At 44.8% G+C, this 24,491-nt stretch overlaps 2 protein-coding genes across 4 annotated transcripts in view; one reads left to right on the plus strand and one right to left on the minus strand.

Moving 5' to 3' along the window:
• The window catches only part of CDKL2 (cyclin dependent kinase like 2), a 35,337-nt gene extending 32,857 nt beyond the window's left edge, over positions 1 to 2,480 (plus strand). For 2 of the 3 annotated variants that reach the window (XM_058667206.1, XM_058667207.1), the window contains exons 13-14: positions 1,008 to 1,086; positions 2,339 to 2,477. In XM_058667206.1, coding sequence (XP_058523189.1) covers positions 1,008 to 1,073 — 66 coding nt within the window. In that variant the 3' untranslated portion in view covers positions 1,074 to 1,086; positions 2,339 to 2,477. Of the gene's footprint in view, positions 1 to 1,007; positions 1,087 to 2,338 lie in introns of all 3 variants that reach the window. The other variant, XM_058667208.1, reaches the window with a different exon arrangement.
• Positions 2,481 to 12,334: 9,854 nt separating this feature from the next.
• Positions 12,335 to 18,976, minus strand: ODAPH (odontogenesis associated phosphoprotein). The gene is made up of 2 exons (XM_058666647.1): positions 18,826 to 18,976; positions 12,335 to 12,693 (listed from the first exon to the last, which is right to left on the minus strand). Exons 1-2 carry the CDS (start codon positions 18,974 to 18,976, stop codon positions 12,341 to 12,343), a joined length of 504 nt encoding a protein of 167 aa, XP_058522630.1. The 3' UTR covers positions 12,335 to 12,340.
• Between the last annotated feature and the right edge of the window lie 5,515 nt (positions 18,977 to 24,491).

Genomic DNA, 24,491 nt, shown 5'->3' on the forward strand with positions numbered 1-24,491 from the left:
CTGATATGAGATGTCAGTGTAACAACTGGTGGCTTAATGTGCTGTGCCACAGTATTAGCCTCCTTTGTCTCTCTGTTAAAAATTCTTGTTGTTTCATTCAAGTCCATCTTTCTTTACTTCAGTAGCATAATTATAACTACTTTGAAGTCTTCATAAGATGGTTCCAGCATGTTTTATTTTTTTCACTTTTTATTGCCTATGTAACTTTTCAGTAGTTAGGACAATCCAAAGAAAACTCAGATCTTTTTGAGTATTTACTTTGTGACCTTAAACAAGTCAATGTCTACTACCTGATTAGCTCTATATAAGATGTGATGGTGATAAAATTTCACATTCTGGTAACTTCTAGAGTTTTGAACATCTAAGACATCAACAAGATGGACTTTAAAAGTCATAACAGCTCAGGAATGTCTTTTTAAAAAAGATTTACTTATTGCTATTTGAAAGGTAGATTTTCAGAGACAGAATGAAAGACAAGGAGAAAAGGATTGTATTTGAAAGGTATATATATATATATATATATATATATATAGAGAGAGAGAGAGAGAGAGAGAGAGAGAGAGAGAGAGAGAGATGGGGAGGAGAGGTAGGGAAGGGATGGAGTGAGGGATGTGGGGGAAGAGACAGAGATCTTGAATCTACTGGTTCACTCTCCAAATTACTATAACCACTAACCAGAGCTGGGCTGCTCCAAAGCCAGGCGCCTCGTGCTTCTTCTGGATCTCCCATGTGGGTGCAGAGGCCCAAGGATTCGAGCCATCTTCTGCTGCTTTCCCAGGCACATTAGCAGGGAGCTAGATCTGAAGCTGAGCGTCTGGGGCTCAAGCTGGTGCCCATGTGGGATCCCAGTACCACAGAGGCGTAACCTAATGTGCTGTGGTGCCGGGCTTAACATAAGGAACTTGTGCTACGAATAACTATGAGTATCTGGTATTTGAATCATCAGAGTTGGGCTTTTTGAGGAGTGATGCTTTAGCAGTTACTAAGAACCTATTGCTGACTTGCAGGTGTCGGGGTCTCCCCTGTCAGAGGGCTCAGAGGCTGACTTGCCATGGACGGAGCACCAGCACTGAGGTTCTGGTCTGGGTAGGTCTCACTTCTCATACTCACAGCTGAGCGCCCCTCACTGGATGGGTTTTGTGTCCTGTGGACTGTATTTTTTCCTTGAAACATTTCCTTGGTGATTCTTTCCATAAGAACTCCTGATAGCGAAAAGTTCTTAGAACCCTGCAGGTAGCATCTGTTCATACAGCTTACCCTTCTTGCATGAATACTCTGTACCTTATTGGTTATAGTAATGTGAACCTAGGGGGGTGTGTGTTCAAGAAGGATGCATGCTTGTCTCCTGTATCAGTCAGTTGCCTATGAGCTTATAAAGTAAGATAGATTGATTACTTGGCAATCTTTTCCCAATAAAGAGAAATCAGTCATTGCTATACCAAATGATTGCCTTGTTTTTAAAGATAGCATCCATCCATTCATTTACTTACTTATTTACTTGAAAGGCAGAGTCATGAGAGAAGCAGAGAGACCAACAGACAGATGGACAGAGAGACAGACCAAGAAAGATTTTTTATCCACTGGTTCCCTCCCCACATGGTTGCAGCAGCCAGTGCTGAGCCAGGAGTCAGGGACTTTTCATGTGGGTGCAGGGGTCCAGACACTCAGGCAGGCTTCTGCTGCTTTTCTCAGGCTGTTAGCAGAAAGCTGGTTGGGAGGTAAAACATCTGGGACTCGAACTGGTGCCTGTTTGTGGCAGGAATCCACATGCTTTCATTGGCACCCACCACCTCCCAGGTACATTAGCAGAAAGCTGGATCACAAGCTCCCAAAGTAGCTGAGACTTGAACTAGGCACTCCAGTATGGGGTGTGGGCATCCCAACAGCAGCTTAACCTGATGTGCCACAGCACTACCCTCACAAAGCAGTTTTCATATTTGTGACATCAAAGGTAAACTTACTATGCAGTGATCGAACTGAAATTTAACCCCTCATTGTACAGGCCCCACAAAATCATAGGGGAGAAATCTTTGGAATGCATTCAGTAGAGTTAAAGTGAACCATGAACAACTATGTTATACAAACTTCATACACTTCAGGCACTACCAGTTTTGCATCTCTTTTGTCAAAAATAGTCATTGTTGGCATAAAAGGAGATAGGGTTTAATTATTCTAAAGATTATCTTTAAAATCTTGGGTTGTTACATATTACCTGAGGTTTTCTTAGACTCCACAGTACCTTCCAAAACTATCAAAATGATCAATGTGAGAAAACATGTGAGAGTTAGAGATGGAGTGTGTGCAAACTACTTGGCAGTATTTCCTTCTGTCCTTTCAGATGCTGCCCTGGCACTGAGGATGGCATCCTCCTGCAACTAGACTACTTGTATCCTGGGAGGAGAGATGAGTGCTTTGGGTGGCTGCTTCTGAGCTGCTTGTGTTCTGTAAGAAAGACTTCGCAGAAGAGGGGACCACAGTTACTTGCAAACTTTCCAAGGAAGACTGAACAAATGCTCCTCCCCACTGTTCCAAGATGGACCTAGTGAAAGAAGGGTGATGTGCTTCTTGTCACACAAATGTGTGTTTGCTGCTAGTAAGTTGTGTATCTAAAGTTATGAAACTGAGTGAGCCAAGGAGGAGAGAGACCTTACAAAAGGTCCTGAATTGCACCCTGTGTTGTCTGTGTGAATGTGAGCCTTTGTGTGGGAGTGGGTCCGATGGGGAGCGGGGTGATGATAAAACTAGGACCAGTAAAGAGAGAATGTTTGTTTTACCCTAATTTAACTCCAGAAACGTACTTTAAAAATGTGACTTGATTTTAGCTGACTTGGACTGTAACTGGCTCCCGTGGGAAGATGGGTATCTTTGGGTTCTGTGATTACTGCTGCTGTGTGATCAGTGTGTTATGGAACTCTGGCCTCTCTACTGACCTAAGAACCGCTGTAATGCAAATCTGGCAGAGAAACTTTTTCTTTGTAATGATGTAGTAGAAATCTGGTATCAGAGGTCCTTTGTATTGTAAGATCCTGGCGCTGGTCTGGTGAGAAGGAACATAACTGCAACAGGAGAGGAAAAAGAGAAGTTTGCAGTTACATCTTGGAGTTGAGTACCATCCTTCTCTCTGGAAGTGCATGCACAGCACAGGAGAAGCGAAGCAGGGTGGGCTGCTGATCAGAGTGGGCTGCTGTTCTCTGGGCCTCAGCCAGCCAGCCAAGGAGGCTCTGGGAAGTTGAGTGTCCTTTGGAGCCCACTCATATCCACCAGTAGAATGCAAAGGAGTTCCTGTCTTACAGTTTGTTGCCTTAAACACTTAGGCCTTCCCAGAAACTTTTCACCAAGGTGCAGAATCATTTATCTACTGTCCAAACATCTTTCCTAATGCATGGATCTACAGTTTTTTAGGTAGGGCTTAAAGCAGTTTGCCCCCCAGGTTCTTGATTTCTGGGTTTTCAGGTATGCTCTGCATTTGTCATTTTAGAAAACAGTTAAGGAAACCAGAATTTGTGTGCATTTTTTGCCGTAACCAGTTAATCGTGAATTGTATCTTTTTTTCCAAAGGCTATTGACTATAACGTTGCCCAGGAATCTAACTAAAACTGTTCTATTTCCCTTAGGAGCCTAATGTTGAAAATGTGACTTTAGACATTTGACTTTCAAAACATAGGATGTAAAATAAGGAGTTCCGATGTCCAAGTCTGTGGGTGGTGTTTAAATTAAAAATTAGTCTTGATTTAAAAACTCAACTTCTAACCAGGTGTTTGACTAGATTATTATGGCTAATATGATGGAGAAAATAAAATACTGGCATCAATATGCTTCTTATTAAATACTATTATTTTTACTTTGAAAAATATTTCCAGTAAACTCTCCAGCATGGAAAGCAGGTAATACTTAAAGCCATGTGGCACTCCAGCTCATTTCAGTACTATTTTTCTGTAAATATCAGGTGAAAATTCTGGCTCAATGCCTGAGGATCTAGGATCAGTTACTGTCTAATTTCTACCGTTTTGGTATGTTATGCTTATTAAAATGACTGGGGAACTTTGGAATTAAGGAACGGGAGATTATTTACTATATTAACTCTGAGAGTTGAAAATTATATCTGATTAGAACCTTGAAAGTATTGCTAGAAAAAGATTTTGAAAATTGGGACCATAGTTATTGAACCAGTGTCATCTTGTTTTCATCATAAGGTTATTTAGATTCTCTATACATGGGTATGGCTTAGTCACATGCTAATAAAATACGTGTGTATTGTAGTGGCCTTGCAATGTGTAAATAATATATGACTTAAATTAATAAATATGATCTTACTATGCCCCATAGATGGCTTTAATTTAGATTTACTTCATTAGCAATTATAAATAATATAGGTACTGCTGTATGATGTTGAACAAGCAAACAAGCTTGAAATGATCTGTTAATTTTTTTTTTCCTGTGGGAAGAAACTTTGATACAAGGGTAAGTTAATTTTCCTGTAGAGCTAGTGACACCAGCAGCGTGGGCATCAGCTACCGGTCTGGTAGAGACTGCCTTGTAGATATACCACAGACACAGGCCTAGAACAGGATTCCCTTGGTTGAGAATCCTTTGCTTAGATAGATTATATCGTGTCCCGTTGAAATGGGGGCATGGAGATATGTTTTCTTATGTGGCTCACACTTTTGGTCCTGTATCTAGATTGTGCTAGAAAATCAGGCTGGATGTGTTCCAAGCGGTAAGTCAGACTGAGCTGGAAAAATGTGACTCATTTGTTTTGCACGCCCTCCTCCATGTAGCCGTAGAGACAGACACCTATGCTAAGCTGCAGGCTAGACTTAATGAAGAAGACCAAGTGGCTTTTTCCTTGTTGTTTGGTATTAAGTGTTTTGACATTAGAAACAGACCCTAACACTCTGCTATGTGAATTAAAAGTTCTGTTCTCACATTGCTTTCTAAAGGGTCTTATTTTTTTCTCTTGATAGCGTTAGGCATGAAATAACTTGAAATATAATTAATGTACAGCTTGCCTATTTCTTAACATGCCCTCCTGAGAAGTATGTTACCACAAATGTTGACCTCATCTCTTGTAGGTAACTTATTTAGATTTTTGCGTTTAGAAGTACTTGTGCGTCTCCGATGTTGAACATGTTAAATACTGAGAAATTCTCTTGAGAAAGACATCTGCAAATGTTATCCCCCTTTGGTTTCAGTGATAAGTAATTTCCTCCTGTTGCACAATCTTATTTACTTCCTTTGTTCACTCTTTGGCATTCAAGGTCATCATTGGATATAAAAAAGTTCCCACTATAGTGTTGGGAAATGTTCTATCAGTTACAATGAATTAATATTAAAAAAGGAAATGGAAATGAAAGCAGCATATCACTAGTTAGCATAAACACACCCTGTTTATCTTGTTCTGTTCTACTCTGTCTAGCTCAGTGCTTTCTACATGGCACTGGTAACTCTAAGAAAGTAGAAATGTTGTTCATAGTTTACATGAAAGATAACAGAATTATAAAATTTCACTTAGTAAGTAAATGCTGAAATACTTAGAATTATTTAGAATTACTTGATTGCTTAGAATTCATTTTTAAAATAAAAGCATTGGGAGTTCAGGCTGCCAGGGTTATATGCTTCCTCATTCACTTCTAGACGAAGATGAGAAGAGTTTTCCAGCCAACCAAATCATCACCTCTGTTGAGCCTGGCTGACATATTTTTCTCTGAACCAATTGCTTCCCAGCTCAGGCCTTGGTCCTCTGTTAAGTTGGTTTACCTATATGAACAGAGCAAAGGGAAGGTGGGGTATACTGATTGGTTTAGACTGATGGCAACAGCCTGTGGCAACACATGATACCTACAAGGCAGTGGAGACATGGTGGATATTGGGGAAGTTGTCTTCGCAAAGATGGACAGTTGGAGGGCCTGGAATGGTAGCCTAGTGGCTTCCATCAGGTCCCATATGGGTGCTGGTTTGTACTCCAGCAGCCCCACTTCCCATCCAGCTCCCTGCTTGTGGCCTGGGAAAGCAGTTGAGGATGGGCCAAAGCCTTGGGACCCTGCACCCACATGGGAGACCTGGAGGAGCTCCTGGCTGCTGGCTTCAGATCAGCTCAACTCTGGCCATTGCAGCCACTTGGGGAGTGAATCATCAGATGAAAGATCTTTCTCTGTGTCTCTCCTCCTCTCTGTATTTGTGACTTTCCAACAAAAATAAATAAATCTGAGAAAAAAACAAACCGAGATGGACATTTGGAAGCTGCAGGAGGAATGCTTGTTTCTGCCAAATCATTTTTAGTGTTCTGCACATCTTCAGTATTCCAACAAATATATAAGAAAGTCTAATTTCTCACATACTATGAACAATTTCATTTTGATCAGTCTGATGGGTAAAATTTATCATGGTTTAGTTTCCTCTTTTTGAGTTCTACTGAAGCAACATTTTCTTATGGTTTATATATTTTATTGTTCATTTGAGTTCCTTCTTACATGAATAAGATATAAATGGTCTTTAAAAAGATAAAGAATATTTTAGAATAAATATTTATTTGGATTTTCCTCTGTGAATGTTTTTCTTAACCCTAAAAAAAGCAAATACCAGATTCAGGTAATATGAATAATATTAATGTGTATTATAAAAAAACTATTCATAGTTTTCAGAATTTTTGATGTAAAAATACATTTGTATAAATAAATCTTTAAAATATATTTGCTATTTCTATTTTCTTTTATTTTAAAGATTTACTTATTTTTATTGGAAAGGCAGATATACACAGAAGAGGAGAGACAGAGAGGAAGATCATCCATCTGATGATTCACTCCCCAAGTGAGCTGAGCCAAAGCCAGGAGCCAGGAACTCTTCCAGGTCTCCCACGCGGGTGCAGAGTCCCAAGGCTTTGGGCCGTCCTTGACTGCTTTCCCAGGCCACAAGCAGGGAGCTGGATGAGAAGCAGGGCTGCTGGGATTAGAACCGGCGCCCACATGGGATCCCAGCACGTTCAAGGCGAGGACCCGGCTGCTATGCTGTTGTGCCATTTTTTATTTATTCTGTATTTATATAGTCTAAATATATTATGAATATCATATATGAAAAATTGCCTTGTTTTGGAAAATATGACCCAACCAGAAGAATGTATTTTTCTTTACACATGTGTTTTGTAAGGTGACTCGGTCCCTTTTCTTCTTTTGGATCTTGGGAGAAAATAAGCCAATGCAAGATAAGCACTTCTGCCTCCGAAGCAGAGGCTTGAAGGCAAAGTCATGGTGTTTGAACGGGCAGGGATTACTAAGAAGCTTAGGAAAGAGCAAGTGCTGGGGTGGCCCAGGACTGCCTGTACTGCGCAGCCATGATCCGTGAGGTCGCAGTCAAGCCCCACTCTCTGTAAGCCATGTCCATCCCCAGAAAAGGGAAAGCTAAAATCAGCCATGAATTTTACCCAGCGGGTATTTTATCTGTTCCTTTTCTGTCATGCATCCACTCAGTAGTCTAAGTTTTTCAGGGCATGGTGTTAAGGAGTGCTTACTCTAACCTGAGCATGACCAGCCACTGCACGGTCCCAGCAGGGGCATGGCAGTCCCTAATGGTCATTGCTAGTTAAGCACTCTAGTGATCCAGGTTCCTGGAGTTTATGACATAAGCAGATTGGGAGAGGGGACTTCTTCACAGTCTTTGTCAGAGTGCCCCTTGTGCGACTCAGAGATCAGCAAGCGAGTGACTGGAGTGAGCGAGGCAAGTGAGAGGCTGGGTGTAGGCAGGAGCTGTGGACTTGGCATCCTGAGTCGAAGAAAAGGAAGTTGGAAATTGTATAGATAAGATTGCCTCACAGAATAAAACATGGGCTGGTGGTTAAAGGCACAAAATGCCAGGAAGACCAAGCAAGATAATTTCCAAGAATGCCAATTTAATGAGGGCTCTGAACATGTTGGGAATTAATCAGAAGCATACTTTTCTTCCATCCTTTTCTTTTTAAAATTTTTTAAAGATTTATTTATTTTTATTGGAAAGTAGATATACAGAGAGGAGGAGAGACAGAGAGGAAGATCTTCCTTCGGATGCTTCACTCCCCAAGCGGCCTCAGTGGCCAGAACTGCGCTGATCTGAAGCCAGTAGCCTGGAGCCTCTTCCAGGTCTTCCACGCGGCTGCAGGATCCCAAGACTTTGGGTCATCCTCAGCTGCTCTCCCAGGCCACACGCAGGGAGCTGGATGGAAAGCAGGGCCGCTGGGATTAGAAGCAGTGCCCATATGGGAATCTGGCACATACAAAGCAAGGACTTAAGCTGCTAGGCTACTGCACCGAGCCTGGTGGATTGTTTTCTAGCTGTTGAATTTCTTGAGCTCTTCATAGATCCTGGATTAATCTCTTAATTAGTAAATGTGCTGCCAAAGCAAGCACACAAATTAACCCTTTTTCAGATGCATAGTTTGAACATATTTTCTCCCATTGTATTGATTGCCTCGCATATGGGATCCCAGCATTGGCAAGGTGAGGATTTAGCCGTTGAGCCAAAGCCTTGTGCCCAGACTTAGATCCTTGATCCATTGTGAGTTGGTTATTGTATAAGGTGTAGGGAAGGGGTCTTGTTTCATATTTGTGCTACCAAGAAGCGATCTGAAACATCTTTTTTTTTAAGATTTATTTATTTTTATTGAAAGGGCAGATACATGGAGAGGAGAGACAGAGAGGAAGATCTTCCACCCACTGATTCGCTGCACAACTGTCCACAGTGGCCAGAGCTCAGCCGATCCAAAGCCAGGAGCCAGGAGCCTGTTCTGGGTCTCCTACATGGGTGCAGGTTCCCAAGGCTTTGGGCTGTCCTCAATTACTTTCCCAGGCCACAAGCAGGGGGCTGGTTCCAAAGCAGGGCTGCTGTGATTAGAACCAGCACCCATATGGGATCCTGGTGCATACAAGGTGAGGTCTTTAGACACTAGGCTATTGCATTAGGCTCCTTAAACATCTTTTGAAGAAGTGTTTATTTGCTCTGTGTGAAATCCACCCAGCCTGAGTGAGAGTGGGCATCTGGCAACAAGTGGAGGAAATTGTGAAGAATATTATCAAAGAACTTAGAGTGCATAACAAGTGTAGAATGTGTAATAAAATGTATATTTAAAACATAAGCCAGCAAGTAGATAAATTTTGTTTAAACTGTGGAAATTCAGTTTCTCCAGGTCTGTTGGAAGAGTTAACAATGTCAAGAGCTACCTCAAATAATTAGCATCACCAGGAGAATTTGTGCCTTGACCTGGTCTTAGAAAAGGAATTTTACAAAGAAGGTTGGACTTGAAGGGTTTTTCTTTTCTTGTCTTTAAGCCATAGATGCCTCTAACAGAAGTCTAAAAAATTCCAAAATTATGTAGACAACTGATTTAGAGTAGTCTGTGGTTCTGTTTACCATTCCAAAGCATTTTTCAACAAACTGTTGAGAGACAAATTTAGTGAAGCAGAATGGTTGGTTTCAGAATGCCAGAGGGAGGTTAAGAGCATGCACTCGGGGCTCAGTTGTTTTATTTGAGAGGAATATGGGTGCTTTGGCTCTCTCCTTTCAATGGTTCTTTTATTCTGGTTCTTCATGGTTCTTTCTTTTCTTAAAAAAAATTATGTGAGATTCTTGTAAAAATAGTGAATTGATTTGGGAGCAAATAGGGTTGAGTATCAGGAGGTTTAAAAGTTCACTGTTTTACCAAGTATTTATTGAATCCCTACTTATGTGCAGATGTTGTTTCAAGTCCTGAGAAAAGTAAGACAGTGAACAAAAAGTCACATATTGCATTTAATTATCATGTCGCTTTTCATCCTTAACTTTTGTTCTTCATACAGTTTTAAAAAAAAGATTTGTAGTTATTTGAAAGGCAGAGAGAGAGAGAGAGAGAGAGAGAGAGAGAGAGAGAGATGTCTTCCATCTGTGGCTGACTCTCCAGATGCCTGCAACAGGCAGACAAAAGCCATATGGAAGCCAGGAGCCAGGCAGGCTCCCATATGGGCAGCAGGAACTCGAACTGGAGTCATCATTTGTTGTGTCCCAGGGGCATTAGCAGGATTGTGGATCAGAAGCGGAGCAGCTGGGATTCCATGCAGCACTCTGACGTGTGATGTGGACATTCCAAGCTGCAGCTTGAATGTGCTTCACCATGTTTTTGAAGATACCAGTTTTCACAATGTCCCTGTTTGAATTTGGTGATTTAGGTAGTATGTTTGGCACATAATTATGACTGTACATTTGTGTGGGTTATTCTTGCCTCATAATAAAAGATTTGTTAGTTACCATACACTTTTGATAAATTCTCACTACTTCAAAAGCAGCTGTGTTATGAGGAACTCAGGTGAAGTTCCTGAAACTGTATGCCTAACTCAACAAGCCTGCTGGGGATCACTGTGCATCACTATGTTGAGAAAGCAAATGAATTGATCTAAAAGAATAATGATACAAAATAGTTTTTCTTACATAACAAAGGCACATGCTATAATGGCAGGTGTGGGACTGCTGCTTGTCTAGGTGCTAATGCGGGCTGGTGGTGGGCTGTGAGGCAGGTGTGCCTGGAGTAACTTTTGAAAAAGGCCTTCCCATGATGCACAAATAGCTGCAGCGACCAGGCATTGAAGCTGCTGAGCATCATTCACTTGGGTTAATTTACCTGATACTTACAGTTGTCTTGCAGGGCCTTCAGGAACAAGATGGCAGAACTGTTAAGTTTTGCACTACGAAGTTTCTGCTGTTTGGAGAGTGAGAAAGCCTAGTCAAAGCCGGGTTGCCTTTAAAGAGAGGATGCTGTGAGGACACTGTGAGTATCAGGGTGAGCCATGAACTTATCAGAATAAAAGGGTGAATGTTAGAAGGGAGGTGAGATTCAAACGCAAACTTTCCCTACAAGTTTGCCAAAGCAAACTTTCTTCAGATCTTCCCACTTACCAAAAAAGACAGTGGAAAAATTTTATTTCAGAATAAAATGCTTTTTGTTGTTAGAAACCTTTATTTGGAAAGCGGAGTGATAGATGTTCGATTCCCCAGGTCATGCCCCAGTTGCCCACCACAACCTGGGCTAGACAGAACAGAAACCAGAGGCCTGGAACTCCATCTGGGTCTCCCACACCGGTGTTCAGGGATCCAGCTATCGGAACCATTGTCTGCTTCCTCCCAGATAGAAGCCCGCTGGCAGAAACCAGGAGTGGACGTGGAGCCCTGCATGCCTGTCCCCAAAGTGCAGCTTCAAAAAGATAACCTATGGTTTTTAATTTTCAGCGTATAAAACTGAAGTGACTATCTTCTTAAAATGAATATTTGCTCTCAAGTGAATGAGGGAAATATATATTTTAAAACATTTAACGTAACTAGGAAGCATGGCGTGATCATCTTCGGTGTGGTTTTCTTACGTCTTTCTCCCCTTTTCCCAGCCCCCCATCCGTCCCAGCATTCTCATGTCTATGTGTCATGTCTTTTTCTTCTTTATAGCAGCAGTAGCAGCAGGAACTTCTGCCCCACTTTGTAGCAGCACAGGTGTAAGCCACTGGGCACAAATACAAACCAAAATTGTATTGTCCCAGGCAAGGTGAGTGGCGCAAGTAGGAGGTGGCAGGGGGAGGGGCCAGACTGCCAATCTCTGATTGCAATGTATGAGCTTTTTCTTTCCTTTCTTTTCCCACTCTACCCCAAAACTGCAAGGTTGTCATAGTCAAATGACTGCATGCCTGTAGAGATGCAGAGGGGCGAACGCATCCTGGTAATGTTTTGATCAGGCATTCGTGCTGTGAACCATGGGACAGCCTGAGGGGAAGTTGAGCATTTTTTACATGGTATCTGAATGACAGGAACAGTGAGCATCTTCCGTCATCTGTACCAGCTGCTTAAACAAGTTAGCATGAAAGACCATTTAGAACACAGTTAAAATCAAAGTAGAGTTTAGGTAATTTCTATCTTTAACTTACTGTCCAAGGTTGGACTGTCCCCCCCCCCCCGACTTTTTTTAGGCCTTAGTTTTTGCAATTTCTGTTTAAGTTCATTTTGTAGATGTACAGCTCTGTAAGCCAAAGAAAGGCTGACAGTCTCGTGTCTGCATCTGGCTCCAGGCTCCATTTATTTAAGGAGCCTCCTCATCCCAATTTGGAAGAGGAGGTTGGTGCTGCAGGCATCTCAGTATGGGCAGGAATGATTTTAAGATTTTATTCACATAAATATCCTTGGACCATAAAAATTTGGGGGTAACAATCATGTCCTGTTTTGCAAACATGAATCTAACTTCTTCATTGCTGACTGTGAGAAGGGTTTCCGATCCATGGTGATCAGGACACTGGATTTTCATCCTTGCCTGGGAAGAGAAGGTAGAAGTCTTCTCGCCTTCCCCAAGGCACTGGCTGCTTCGGCTTCAGCGAGTGTCAGCTTCTCTTTCCTCTCCGCTTTCTTCGGATGAGCTGTCACTAGAAAGCTTCCTTATGGGAAAATAGTTCAGAGGAAGGCGGCCATGTGGCCCATAAAATGGCCGGAAGAGAAAATGGTGATTGCACTTGGGAGGGAAGAAGGGCCTGTTAGGGAGTGTGAGGTGGACTCTGGGCCTTCTTAGTGGGACGTTATGGAAGGGACACCTGGGCGTCCGTGGGGTGCGCCATGCCCCTGTGACTGGGGCCCTGGTGCTGGGTGCAGGGGTGAGAGGGAAGATCTGGCAGTCTGTGGGGTTCACGTTATTTTCTGGGCTTCCAGGATGGATAACCACCTCTTTTCCTGTAGGGAAAAAAATGCAAATCAAGAAACAGACACCAGGTAACCAAAGTCAGAAAGAAGGTGGCAGGGGAGAATGATGGGAAGGGAGCCATAGGGAAGCCTCAAAGCCCACATGGAAAACCCGTCAAGGTACAGTAAAGTGGAAGGCGAACACACCCAATGTCCTGGGATTTCTAGTCCTAGGAGCTTACCCCAGGGAAGTTAGGGTGTTTGTCAAAAGGCTAGCCCCATGGTGCCTGTGGCCACCTTGTTCACAATAACCTGAATCCAGAAGCAACCCAGCGTCCTTGCATGGGAAAATGGAGACACAAGCTGTGTATTTATGCCCTGAAGCAGAGCCCAATAACACGAAGGGAGCATTCCTGACCCTCAAACAGCAGCAGGAGGGATATGACACTAAGAGTTCACACTCCATAAGAGCCCATAAACCATAGAACTCCCTTTATATGAAGTTCAAGAACAAGCAAAATAACCTGTAGTAAAGGGGCTGGTGGTGTGGCTCAGCCGTTTAAGTTACTGCCTGTAGTACCTGCTTTCCATAGGAACCCCTCCCTGTTCAAGTCTGACTACTCCATTTCCAGTCCAGCTCCCTACTAATGCACTTGAGGAAAGCAGCAGATGATGGCCCAAGAACATGGACCCTCGACTTTCGTTTTTTTTTTAAGACTTATTTTTATTACAAAGTCAGATTTACAGAGAGGAGGAAAGATAGACAGGAAGATCTTCTGTCCGATGATTCACTCCCCAAGTGACTGCAACGACCGGTACTGCGCCGATCTGAAGCCAGGAGCCGGGAACTTCTGGGTCTCCCACGCGGGTGCAGGGTCCCAAGGCTTTGGGCCGTCCTCAGCTGCTTTCCCAGGCCACAAGCAGGGATGGAAGTGGAGCTGCCAGGATTAGAACCGGCACCCATATGGGATCCCGGCACGTTCAAGGCGAGGACTTTAGCCGCTAGGTCATGCCGCTGGGCCCGGGCCCTCAACTTTCACATGGGAGACCTGGGTGAAGTTCCAGTGCCCTGGCTTTGGCCTTGCCCTACCCTTTATAGGAGTGAACCAGGGGACAGAAGATTTCTTTCTCTCTTTGTCCCTCTGTCTCTGTATCTTTGCCTTTCAAATCTTTTGTTTTTAAGACATTAAAAATTGCAATAATGTTCAGTTTAGGATTGCGGGAGTTGTTATTTTGAGGAAAGAGTAACCAAGGAACTCTTGAGAAATGTTCTGTATCTTTGATATGAGTGGTGGCAACATAAGTAAAGTGCTATGAAAGTGCTTCAGGAAGTTGGTGTAAAATGGAACTCAAAGATAGTTTATTTTGCCACCCAAAATTTTGAAATCCATGCATAGTTTTTTTTTCCATGAATTTTTTTAAACTTGAATTTGTTTTCATAAGTGTTTGAGAGGCAGAAATTCGGGTACAGAACTCTCATCTGCTGGTTCATTCACCACATGCCTGCAACAACTCAGGCTGGGCTGGCGGAAGCCGGGAGCCAGGAACTCAGCCCAGGTCTCTTCCAGGCGGGTAGCGGGAGTCGCTGCTAGAACAAGCCTCTCCCCTCCCAGCCCACTTGAATTGAGAGCTGAGTGGAGACTAGGATATCAGGCACTTTGATATGGGATGTTGGCATCCTCACTGGCATCATAACCCCTAGGTCAAATGCCTGCCCCTTAAGAGCTTTTGGAAGAGCACATAGAGACAAGTACACAAATGTACATACACACATATGTACACACACATACATTACATTCATATACCTATAAGAGAGTACTTCAAAACACTTGTGAAAAATGAAATCGAAAGATAAGTTTAGGGAAAAAAAAATTGAAGTCATGCCTAGCTGTTCTGTGAACTCTCTTAAGATCTCATACATACACACATTGGTTACACATGGGCATACATGCTGATATTAAATATTGTAAAATATGACCAAGCTGCGTCTTTGAGATTTTGTGGAGTTTATGCCACAATGACAACTTTCAACTAAATAAAAGCTAGTGGATGAAAGTAGTGCTCACAAGTGAAAGTGCCCCGGAGGCCATTCCTTTGACAGTTGAGCCTCGTCGCACCTGAGAGAGGGGAGGGGGTGGCCTTGGGTGGCAGGGAAGCAGAGTGATGGGGACCAGGCTTGCTGTTAGTTTTGGAGAAGAAACGCAGAGCAAATCCAAGTGTTAAGGCTGTATCATCCACTACACTGGCCGTGAAAAAGTAAGCTCTGTAGAAAAATTGTTCCTCCATTCCCTAGCAGCTTACCATGAGGGCCTGTGTGAGGCTGCCAGGTGTGAACAGTGGCAAAATAAACCTTGCATAGGAGGTTGAGAGCACTGAGGGACAATCCGGGGATCCCAACAGCCTGGAGTCTGAGTGAGGATGGGGTTAGTATTATATTCAAAGCATAGACAATCATTCAAATGAGTCTTTAAAAAAAGAAACATTTATTGGAGTTTTCTCCAAGAACCTTAGTATAGGCAGCCCTCAGAGGACCCGCCCTGGAAGGTCAAGAAGAGAGTCTACTCCTGTCCACACTCCACTGCCACCTGGTCTCTCACCTTGTTGTCTCAGAGGATCTTACACAACTTGCTTCTTAGATGTGTGGGCTAGTTTCTCTGCTTTCTCATCGAACAGGCCAACATCGGCCTCCGTGGGTTGCGACCAGCGCCTTCTACTTCCTTGGTGCACTAACTGTGACTCCGACCTAATTCTCAGCCTGTGAGCGAACGCCCTGCAGCAGTCTCATCAGCCCCATAGCAGAAGGTGTGCAAAGCCGCCCTTTCCAGGGGCTGTGGATCAAACAGCGCCTGGTGGGAGCTGGGGCACAGGCAAGTCCTGCATGTGTCCAGCATGGCCAAGGGACCTGAAGCCAAGTGTCCTACAGGAGAGGGAGCCTTGCCCTTTGGATATGCCCCAACTGCTGCATGTGAGAGCCAGCCCGCTTTTCTCCCAGGCTCTGGGCTACCCAGTAGTATCAAGAGCTTTCTTTAGGGGACTTTCTGAGAGTTCAAGGTCAAGGTAGAAGCTGGCCCCAATCTTACTAAAAACACATGCCTCTGGCAAACCAGACAAAAGGGGATTGTCGGCTCACTGCTGGTCTAGCACTCCGGTCTTAAATTTAGGAAGCCACAGGACCAACGCCGTGGTATGGTAATGTTAAGTCTCTGCCCACAGTGCTATCATTCCATTGGGTGCTGGTTCCAGTACCAGCTGTTCCACTTCCAATCTAGCTCCCTGTTAATGCTCCAGTGAAAGCAGCAGAGGCTGGCCTGGGTCCTTGGGTTCCTGCACCCATATGGGAGACCCAGAGGAAGCTCTCTGCTTCTGGTTTCATACTGGTCCAGTTATGGCTCTTGCGATCATTTATGGAGTGAACCAGTGGGTGGAAGATACCTCTTTCCCCACTTCTGCTTCTCTCTGTAAATCTACCTTTCAAATAAAAATAAATAAATCATACAAATATCTTTACAAAAAAAATTGGGAAGCCACAGGGGTTGGTTTGGGAAACTCACATTTTACACAGTTTGGCCCACATGTGGGTACTGAGGGGTTGCCATTTAGTGTCAACACTGCTCAGCAGGTCCTTGGCTTGGCTTGTTCTACTCTGTGCTCATGGCCACCCAAACCTTTGTTTTGCCCTCAGATCCCCGGCCACCCTGCCAGCCACCTTTGTTCATGAGAAGTATTCTCATTGAAGTTCTCGCCACCTTTCTTAGCAGGTTGGTGAGCTCTTTCTCGTGCAGAAAGTGGAAATGCTCTGTGGGTACGTCTTTGCTTCCTACCTTTCTCTTTGAAGTCTGCATGGGGACAAATTCCACTTTTCTGTCTACCTGTTCAACCCATTAGAATATCACTCTTCCTCTTCTACTCTACCAAAGCTGCTTTGGCCAACATTATCAGTGGCCCTGAGTAGAGAGAAAGAGGGATGGAGAGGGAGGGAGACAGACAGAGACAGAAGAAAGAGGCAGAGAAAACACCTTGTGTCTCACATGAGTGCTGGTTCAAGTCCATTTCCAACCCACCTCCCTGGTAATACTCCCGGTGAAGCCGCAGAAGAAGAATCAAGTGCTTGAGTTCCTGCCAGCTATGTAGAGACCCAGATGGAGTTTCAGACTCCTGGCTTTGGCCTGGTCCAACCCCAGTTGTTGAGGCCATTTAGGGAATGAAACCAATGAATGGAATCAATCTCTCTCTCTCCCACTCTTTCTCCTGTAACTCTACTTTTCAAATAAATGAATAATTTTTTTAAAAAAGTATAATTTAAAAACAAACCGAAGTATTGCCTGGAATTTGGATATTAGTTTTAAGTAGGTTTATTACAGTCTAGACATGAAATTCCCAGCATACCAACAACCAGTATTTTTAGAAAAAAGGGCAATGATGCGAAGGTCTGTTTTGATAATTACCTGTAGTCTGTGGTTATTTGGGCAGACAACAGCTGGTTTCACTGATTTTAAGAAATGTAAGCTCTATGCTTGATGCCTTATGCTTGCACTCTTGGAAAATATCTCAGCCTTCAGAGTTGAATCAGAGGGGAAATCCATTTAAATCCTCATACTCGTAGTAACTGCAACGGCACTCATTTTGTACACTTAGGAAGTGACTGTCTTGGGTAGATCTCCAACGTGAAAAATAAAGCATCTGGATCTCAAAGAGTGTCCCGTGTGCCCCTTCCTGTGCGGTTCAATCATTACAGCGATGAGACGGCTGCTGTGCTGGCACTGTGCCAGAGGCGGAGAAGGTACAACTCCTAAAGACTGACTTGGATCCACACCACAGAGCAGAAAGCAGCATGTGCCAAGCGTGACATGGCAATCACTTGAGAACACAGAGGTGTCAGAGGGAGACGCTTCAATGTAAAAAGGACTACAGACTTGAAGCAGAATTGCATGCAAAGGTGAGGGCAGGCAGGGGGCGCAAGTGCAGCTGCTGCACAGAGAGGGATGAGTGTGGAGGGACCTCCTGACCCTGACCGTAGGCCCAGCATGTGCTTGAGTGTGAGCAGTGTGCAGGAACCTGCAGTGCTGGGTCAGACTGAACCTGCCTTTCATGGATTTCAAGTGATGATGGGAATAGAATTAACTAAATTCAAAATGATCAAGCCTCAAGTTTCATTTTGTGCTATGCAGTTACAGAGAGAATGCACAAGGTGGTAACACTGGCCCATGTTTGCACATTCTCATAAACTGGACAGCAGACTTTGTGACACAGCCCATCAAGATGCCTGCAACGCCAGCATCCCAAATTGGAGTACAGGTTGGAGTCCAAGGACAGCTCCAGTTCTAATCCAGCTCCCTGCTAATATGCCTAGGAAGGCAGTGGGAGATGGGCCAAGTATTTGGGCCCCTACAATCTGTATGGAAGACGCCAGTGGAGTTCCAGGCTCTTGGCTTTGACCCAGCCTAGCCCTGACCATTGCTGCTACTTGAGCAGTGAACCAATGAACGGAAGATTTCTTCTCTCTCTCTGATGCTCTGTGTTTCTTCCTTATTTCCTGATGGCTGGAGTTTATGAGGATGCTGGATAAGGAGATCTCTGGGCGCTCCACGGCCAGTTCTCCTGTCTCTGCAAGAGAGACAGGAGGGGCTGCAAGCAAGGAAGTTGCAAGGGCCTGGCTGAGCCCCTGCAAAACTCTTGGGTGAAGCAGTTCAAAAACTCAGGCCACCTAGCAGTTAGGTAGGAAGGAAGTGAAAAGAACAGGAACAATGAAGAAATCAACAATACAGCCCTGAGGAAAGAGACCTGTGCTGTGCTCAGCAGCCCGGAGACACCTGTTCTGTGACTGAGGCTCCTGAGGGCAATGCTCAGACAGAGGTTAAACCCTGACCAGGTGCAACTGCCTGCGAGAACACAGAATGGGAAAGTGCTGGAGTTCAAGGTCACAGCTGTTGGCTTCCAGAGCAATAACTAGTATTTATAAGCTTTTGCTAGCGAGGAGAGTTTTTTCCTGCAAAATCTCACTTAGTCCTCACAGCCACCCAACAGTGAATATTATTAATATTGCCACTGTCTGCAGGAAGATCCCAGTGCTCGGAGGGGCTGAGTATGCCCACAACCCCAGACTCGGCGCTGAGACTGCGCCAGGGTCCTCGGGTAGTAAGATTCAGCCTTCACGGAGGCCTGGGGCAGATTTCTAGCTCTCACCCAGGTGTAACCCTGGAGCTGGCTTTGCCTGTCCAAGTGATGGAGGAGTTTGTGAACCCCCAGAAAAAAGGACCAAGTCCTTACCTTCTGCCGCAGCGATCGCCAACCAGCAGACCAGGAGCCGGCAGGAGAAGCTGGGGCTGCGAGCCATGGTGTTCTCCCTGGATCCGCCACCACCGGAGTTCCAAGTTGCTTTAAAGCGGTGGTGCTTGGTGAGTCACCAGCAGCCTGACTCAGGTCATTTGCATAGTGGACCACAGAGTCAGGGTTTGCCAGGGCTTGTGGTGAGGGGCTAAGAACCAGCAAGGGAATACCAGACAGTCTTTGTCAACCAGAAGCTTCTTGGAATGACAGCCAGGGATCATTCAACACCCCTTGAGGCCGGATTTCGGACAACCACACCTCACAATCCTTTTAATCCCCTGATTCTTCTCCCTTGTCGGTGCTTTTTCTCTGGGTGTGTGTGTGTTTCTCTGCAAGACAAAGGAGCTGTCTGGAAAATAGCAAGGCTTCCACAAAAGATCCTGGTGAAGGTGTTGAGGGGAGTGCCTCTCCCAGAAGCCTCCTTTCTGGTTTGCATGCACGGGGCTCCACCTCTGCCTTTGTCCCTGGAGACCAGGCAGCAGTGTTGGAAGACTCTCTTCCCGAATGGTCAGGTTGATTACTGTCTCAGTAACCGTGAATATTTTGGAGAGTGATTTTGGCATGCATGGTTCTTCCCAAGGACTTCCAGAATCAACCAGCTGCCTCCAGGGTGGGCACAATACATCTGTACCAAGTTGACTCCTTGGGAGAAGGCCCCTTCCACTTGTGGCTTCTAGAGGAGTGGGAGTGCGTGGTGACGGACAGTTAAGAGCCTGGACAGGGCCTGGTATAATGGCTTGATTGGCTCATCCTCCCTTTCAAGTGCTGGAATCCCATATGGGCACCAGTTCAAGTCCAAGCTGCCCAACTTTCCATCCAGCTCCCTGCTTATGCCTTGGCAGAACAGTGGAGGCAGGGGCTGCCAAGCTGCCCGAGAGGCTGAGTCCTGGAGAATCCAAATGAGTAGGAAAGCAATCACAGATGATGAAAAAAAAGCAATTCCACTGGATTCCTGTGAGCTTGAGGGAAAGCTCCTGAATGCATGCCTAAATGGATAAGCAGATAAGCCTGGCAGTGATTTGAAAAGGAATCAGTGAACACTTGAGATTGTAAATGTCCATTTCACACTGTTCTGCTACCTATCATGAACAATGAAGTTCCAGTTTTTAATTGCAATTCCTTCAGCCCCTCAAGGGTTATGCATTAGCACCTATTCCTACAAGAAGGTTTTTGATTCCTGTTTTCACCGCTGTTGTGATACATTTTTATATTTGTACCATGTTTGTTAGCTTCATGTTGATGAAGAGTTATTATTTTCGGCATGTTGTAGATTGTGCTCACTGGTTCTGTATTTTAGGGGATATATAATGGAAGCGTAGTGGGGATTGATATGTTCCGATATGGAGACAAAGTGCTGTATGTCTCTATGCATACAGACCAAAGATGGACTCCCAGTGAAAGAATTGAAAACATCCTAAAACATTAAGATGATGGGCTCTCTGACAATGTCCATGCCTGCATTATTGGGAAACACCTCAGTAGCAGCAGGATGGACTTGTGACTCTTCATGAAGGACATCCACTGTAAAACTAGAGGGGAGGGCCCGGTGGCGTGGCCTAGCGGCTAAAGTCCTCGCCTTTAACGCCCCGGGATCCCATATGGGCGCCGGTTCTAGTCCCAGCAGCTCCACTTCCCATCCAGCTCCCTGCTTGTGGCCTGGGAAAGCAGTCGAGGACGGCCCAATGCATTGGGACCCTGCACCCGCGTGGGAGACCTGGAGGAGGTTCCTGGCTCCCGGCTTCGGATCGGCGCAGCACTAGCCGTTGTGGCTCACTTGGGGAGTGGATCATCGGATGGAAGATCTTCCTCTCTGTCTCTCCTCTCTGTATATCTGACTTTGTAATAAAAATAAATAAATCTTTAAAAAAAAAAAACTAGAGGGGAAATCAATGGGGGCGGGGAGAGACCTTGGGGAAGGGCACGGGCAACCCCAGAGCCTATGGAACTAAATGATAAAACAAAATAAAATAAGTTAAAAAAAAAAAAAAAAGAAAGGAATCAGCTCCCAGAACAAGCTCAGCCTGCGGGACCAAGGCACTGCCTCTCCAGTCAGCGTTGCTTCATTTGCTGACTGTACCCATTCCTGCGCCAGACGCTGGCCTGGCAGGGGTGCCAGGGCTCACGGCAGTCCTCTTGCCTACGGTCTAGCAGGGATATTAAATATTAGCTCAGGGATCGCAGGAAAGGATCTGAGTGCCTGGAGGGGAAGGGAGTGTGATCCTAGAAGTGGGATCTCTCAGTTTTCGTCCACAGGGCTGCCTGACAGCACTGCATTGCAGACACACTGTCATGCTGTGACATCAGCTCCATCTAACCACTGGAACCGCCCAGGGTTTTGTGGTAGAGAGATACTGCCATTCATGTAACCAAACTTTCAGTTGCTGGATGCTTGTTCCTCCTTTGGATCATTTGTTTTCTGCTTGGGGTTTCTAATGAGCTTTCGATGAAGATGCTGATGAAAGCAAACAGCAAAAGAGAAGGAACTCTTCCATTTGCATCTACTGTCCTGAAATCTTTTTCAAGTACATAAATAAAAACATGTTAAAAATGTTTTTCAAAACGGCTGCTTTGGGGCCAGCAGTTGGGAGTAGTGGGTAAAGCTACATCGTGTAATGCCAGCATCCCATGTGGGTAATGGTTTGAATCCCAGCTGTTCCACTCTCCATCCATCCCCTTGCTCATGGCATGAGAAAAGCATTGGGGGATGACCAGAGGCCTTGGGCTCCTGCACCCACGTGGGGGCCCCAGAAGAAGCTCCTGGCTTCCAGCCTCGGACTGACCAACTCTGGCTCTTGCAGCCATCTGGGGAGTGGAACATTTCTCTCTCTGTTTCTACTTTTCTGTTTGTTACTCTAATTTTCCAATAAATAAGTAACCCTTCAAAAATTATTTTAAAAATTTGATCAGATTTTTACCCAATTCTAAAATTTCTTCACAATAGCAGATAGAGTAACGAAGTCTTGCTGTGTCTTCTTTTTTGTTTGTTCCTAGTGAAGGAACCTGAAATGATTGGAACTGTTGTGAGTAACCACATTCGTTCGCAAAAATCCTTATTTACATGAAAACAAAGTCATACTTCTGAAAGTTGAATAGAACAAATTCAAAGCTGTTTGAAGGAATTGCTATAGAATCCCCAAAACTGGCCTGCTCAGCCAATGTGCATGAAGTCAGCGGCTGGTCCTGGGTTGGAGGAAAGAAGAAAGCATTTATTGCAAAGCACAGAGCAAGGAGCCAGCAGCTGTTGCTTAACTCCTGGGCTCCCCAAGGGGTTACAGCCAGTGCTTCCTATAGATTGAGGTTGAGGGGTTGAGAGGCAAAGTATTCAGCTCATGTTCTGGTTTCTAAAAAAGAAACCCCCAAGGCAAGACCACACACCAAGACTTGATGTATAGGGAAGAGGAATGAGCTCACTCCAGGGAGCTGATTTTACTAAGAGATTGATTTGCAATCATAAAAGCAGGGCAAGGACATTTTGAGCTAAGGGGATGGAGAAGGGCAGGGAATGTAGGAATCTAACATTGGCTCCAAGGTACTGCATAGGTTGAGTCTCAAAAGCATCCTTCAAATGCAGTGGCTTTGATAAAAACACATTTTCAACCACAAGTCATCCTTTATTGTAGGGTGGGAATGAGAAGGTAATTTCCAATGTAATAGGCTGTGGGTCACTGCTGTTGACCCAGTGTGTGAAGAGAAAAAGCTCTTTTGGCCACTTCATGTTAGGTGGTTTTCCCACAGCAAGCTCAAGAGGAGTTGCATTTTTTCCCCAAGACACAAAGATTTTAAATGTGAAGACAACACTGAACTGATATTCTTCTGATACCAAAATTCAACTTCTCTCTCCTAATTCAGTGTACCTTCTGTCTTAAAATTTATTCATTGATTCCATTATGAACTCATTAGTGAATTGATAGCCTGTGTTAATTGCAGTTTGCTTTGTACCTGTATGACTTGCCAACTGACAAGGACAGAGGACCCCTCCTGTTGACACTCCCGGAAGAGTGTCAGGGAAGAATTCTGATTGGCCAGGCCTGAGTACTGTGACTGGGGATGGGACGCAGTGACCACCTTCTAGAAAAAGGGTGGGACCGGCAGGAATGGGGCCTCTGGGAATGTAATCTGAGAATTATCCTGAGTTTTGCAGTACACGTGTGGTGTTACGTGACTTTCCCTCCCCCATTCCGTGTCCAGGATGTGTCTGTTACCCAAAATACCTGTTAACAGGCACAGGCGATTGATGTTCTTGTGAAAAATAGGAGAGAATAACTATTGATGTTTGGTGTTGCTGTATACAGAGTGTATTAGCGGCCTGTTGTCTAACTATCGTGAGAAAACTAACTTAAAAGAGAAGAGTTTCCTTAGTCCTCAGTTTTGGAGGCTCAAGTTCAAGATCAGGTGGCTCCAATGACTTAGATTTGACCAGAGTGGCCAAGGTGGAGCATGGCATGTGGGTGGAGGAAGGATCCAGTCAGGAGACAGGAAGCAGAGGCTTGGTCTCACCCTGATCCGGTAACCAGCCTCTTATCTCATGCGAATTACCCTCCCAGGGAATGCCCCTGATGCCCAAGGACACCGCCAAGCCCACCTCATCCACACCATAACTGCACTATGTTTCTCCCCTCTTAGTACCAATAACCAGCTCTGGGGTTTTGGGTATCTTCTTGAATTCAGGTGGCAAATCTTGTTCGACTGACAGTGAAAAGCAGTCCTTCTCATGTTTTGTGTTTTGTCTTGCTTTGCAGGGAGGAAATAGTTGTTGGTGACTGAGGGGTTTTGTGGTTTAGCCGTATCTTGGAATGTAAACTTGTTCCAACCAAATGCCAACTGAGACAGAATTAGTCATTGGTTTCAGTCCATCTGCATCTAAGCTAGCCTAGATAGTGTGTTTTCAGTAAACTGCAGTGACGTGCAGTGACATAGAGGAGCAAGGCAGCTAGCCCAGTGTCACCGTGAGGCTGTGGCCTTTGCTGTCGCACCACTTCATCCACTGAGCCACCAGCTGTTGGTGCCCATCAGGTGCCAGATCCTTTTCTGGGATCTCAGCATTCAGACAAGACTCCCTGCCGCAGCGGGATTCACCTGCGAGTGAGTGTGGAGGCAGCATACAACACACAAGTCAGTGACTGAATGAGCTCAAGCACATCTGGCTAGCCTGTGATGTGTGCTGCGGAGAAGTCCGAGTGCGTCACGGCAGGAAGGTGGCGGTGACGGGATTTCATTGGCGAGTTGCGTAAGGTGACTGAACATGCCTTTCAGGGCTGCACGTCTCTGCTCTGGGGCAGATCTCACCCGGGTCTCCCTTGCCCCACCACCACCTCCCTCATTTCCTCCCAGTCCTCTCAGAATTATAGGGAGCTCAAATTCTCAAGCTAGTGGGACAGCCACCAAGAAAATGATTCCTGAACATTTATTTTTATCCTTTTTAAAAATTTATCAATTTGAAAGGCAATATTTAAATATAGAGAAGGAGAGACAGAGAGTCATCCACCTGCCACTTCACTCCCCAAATCACCCCCATGGCTGGA

This window comes from Ochotona princeps, chromosome 7 (assembly GCF_030435755.1).
Source record: "Ochotona princeps isolate mOchPri1 chromosome 7, mOchPri1.hap1, whole genome shotgun sequence".
Taxonomy (NCBI): Eukaryota; Metazoa; Chordata; class Mammalia; order Lagomorpha; family Ochotonidae; genus Ochotona; species Ochotona princeps.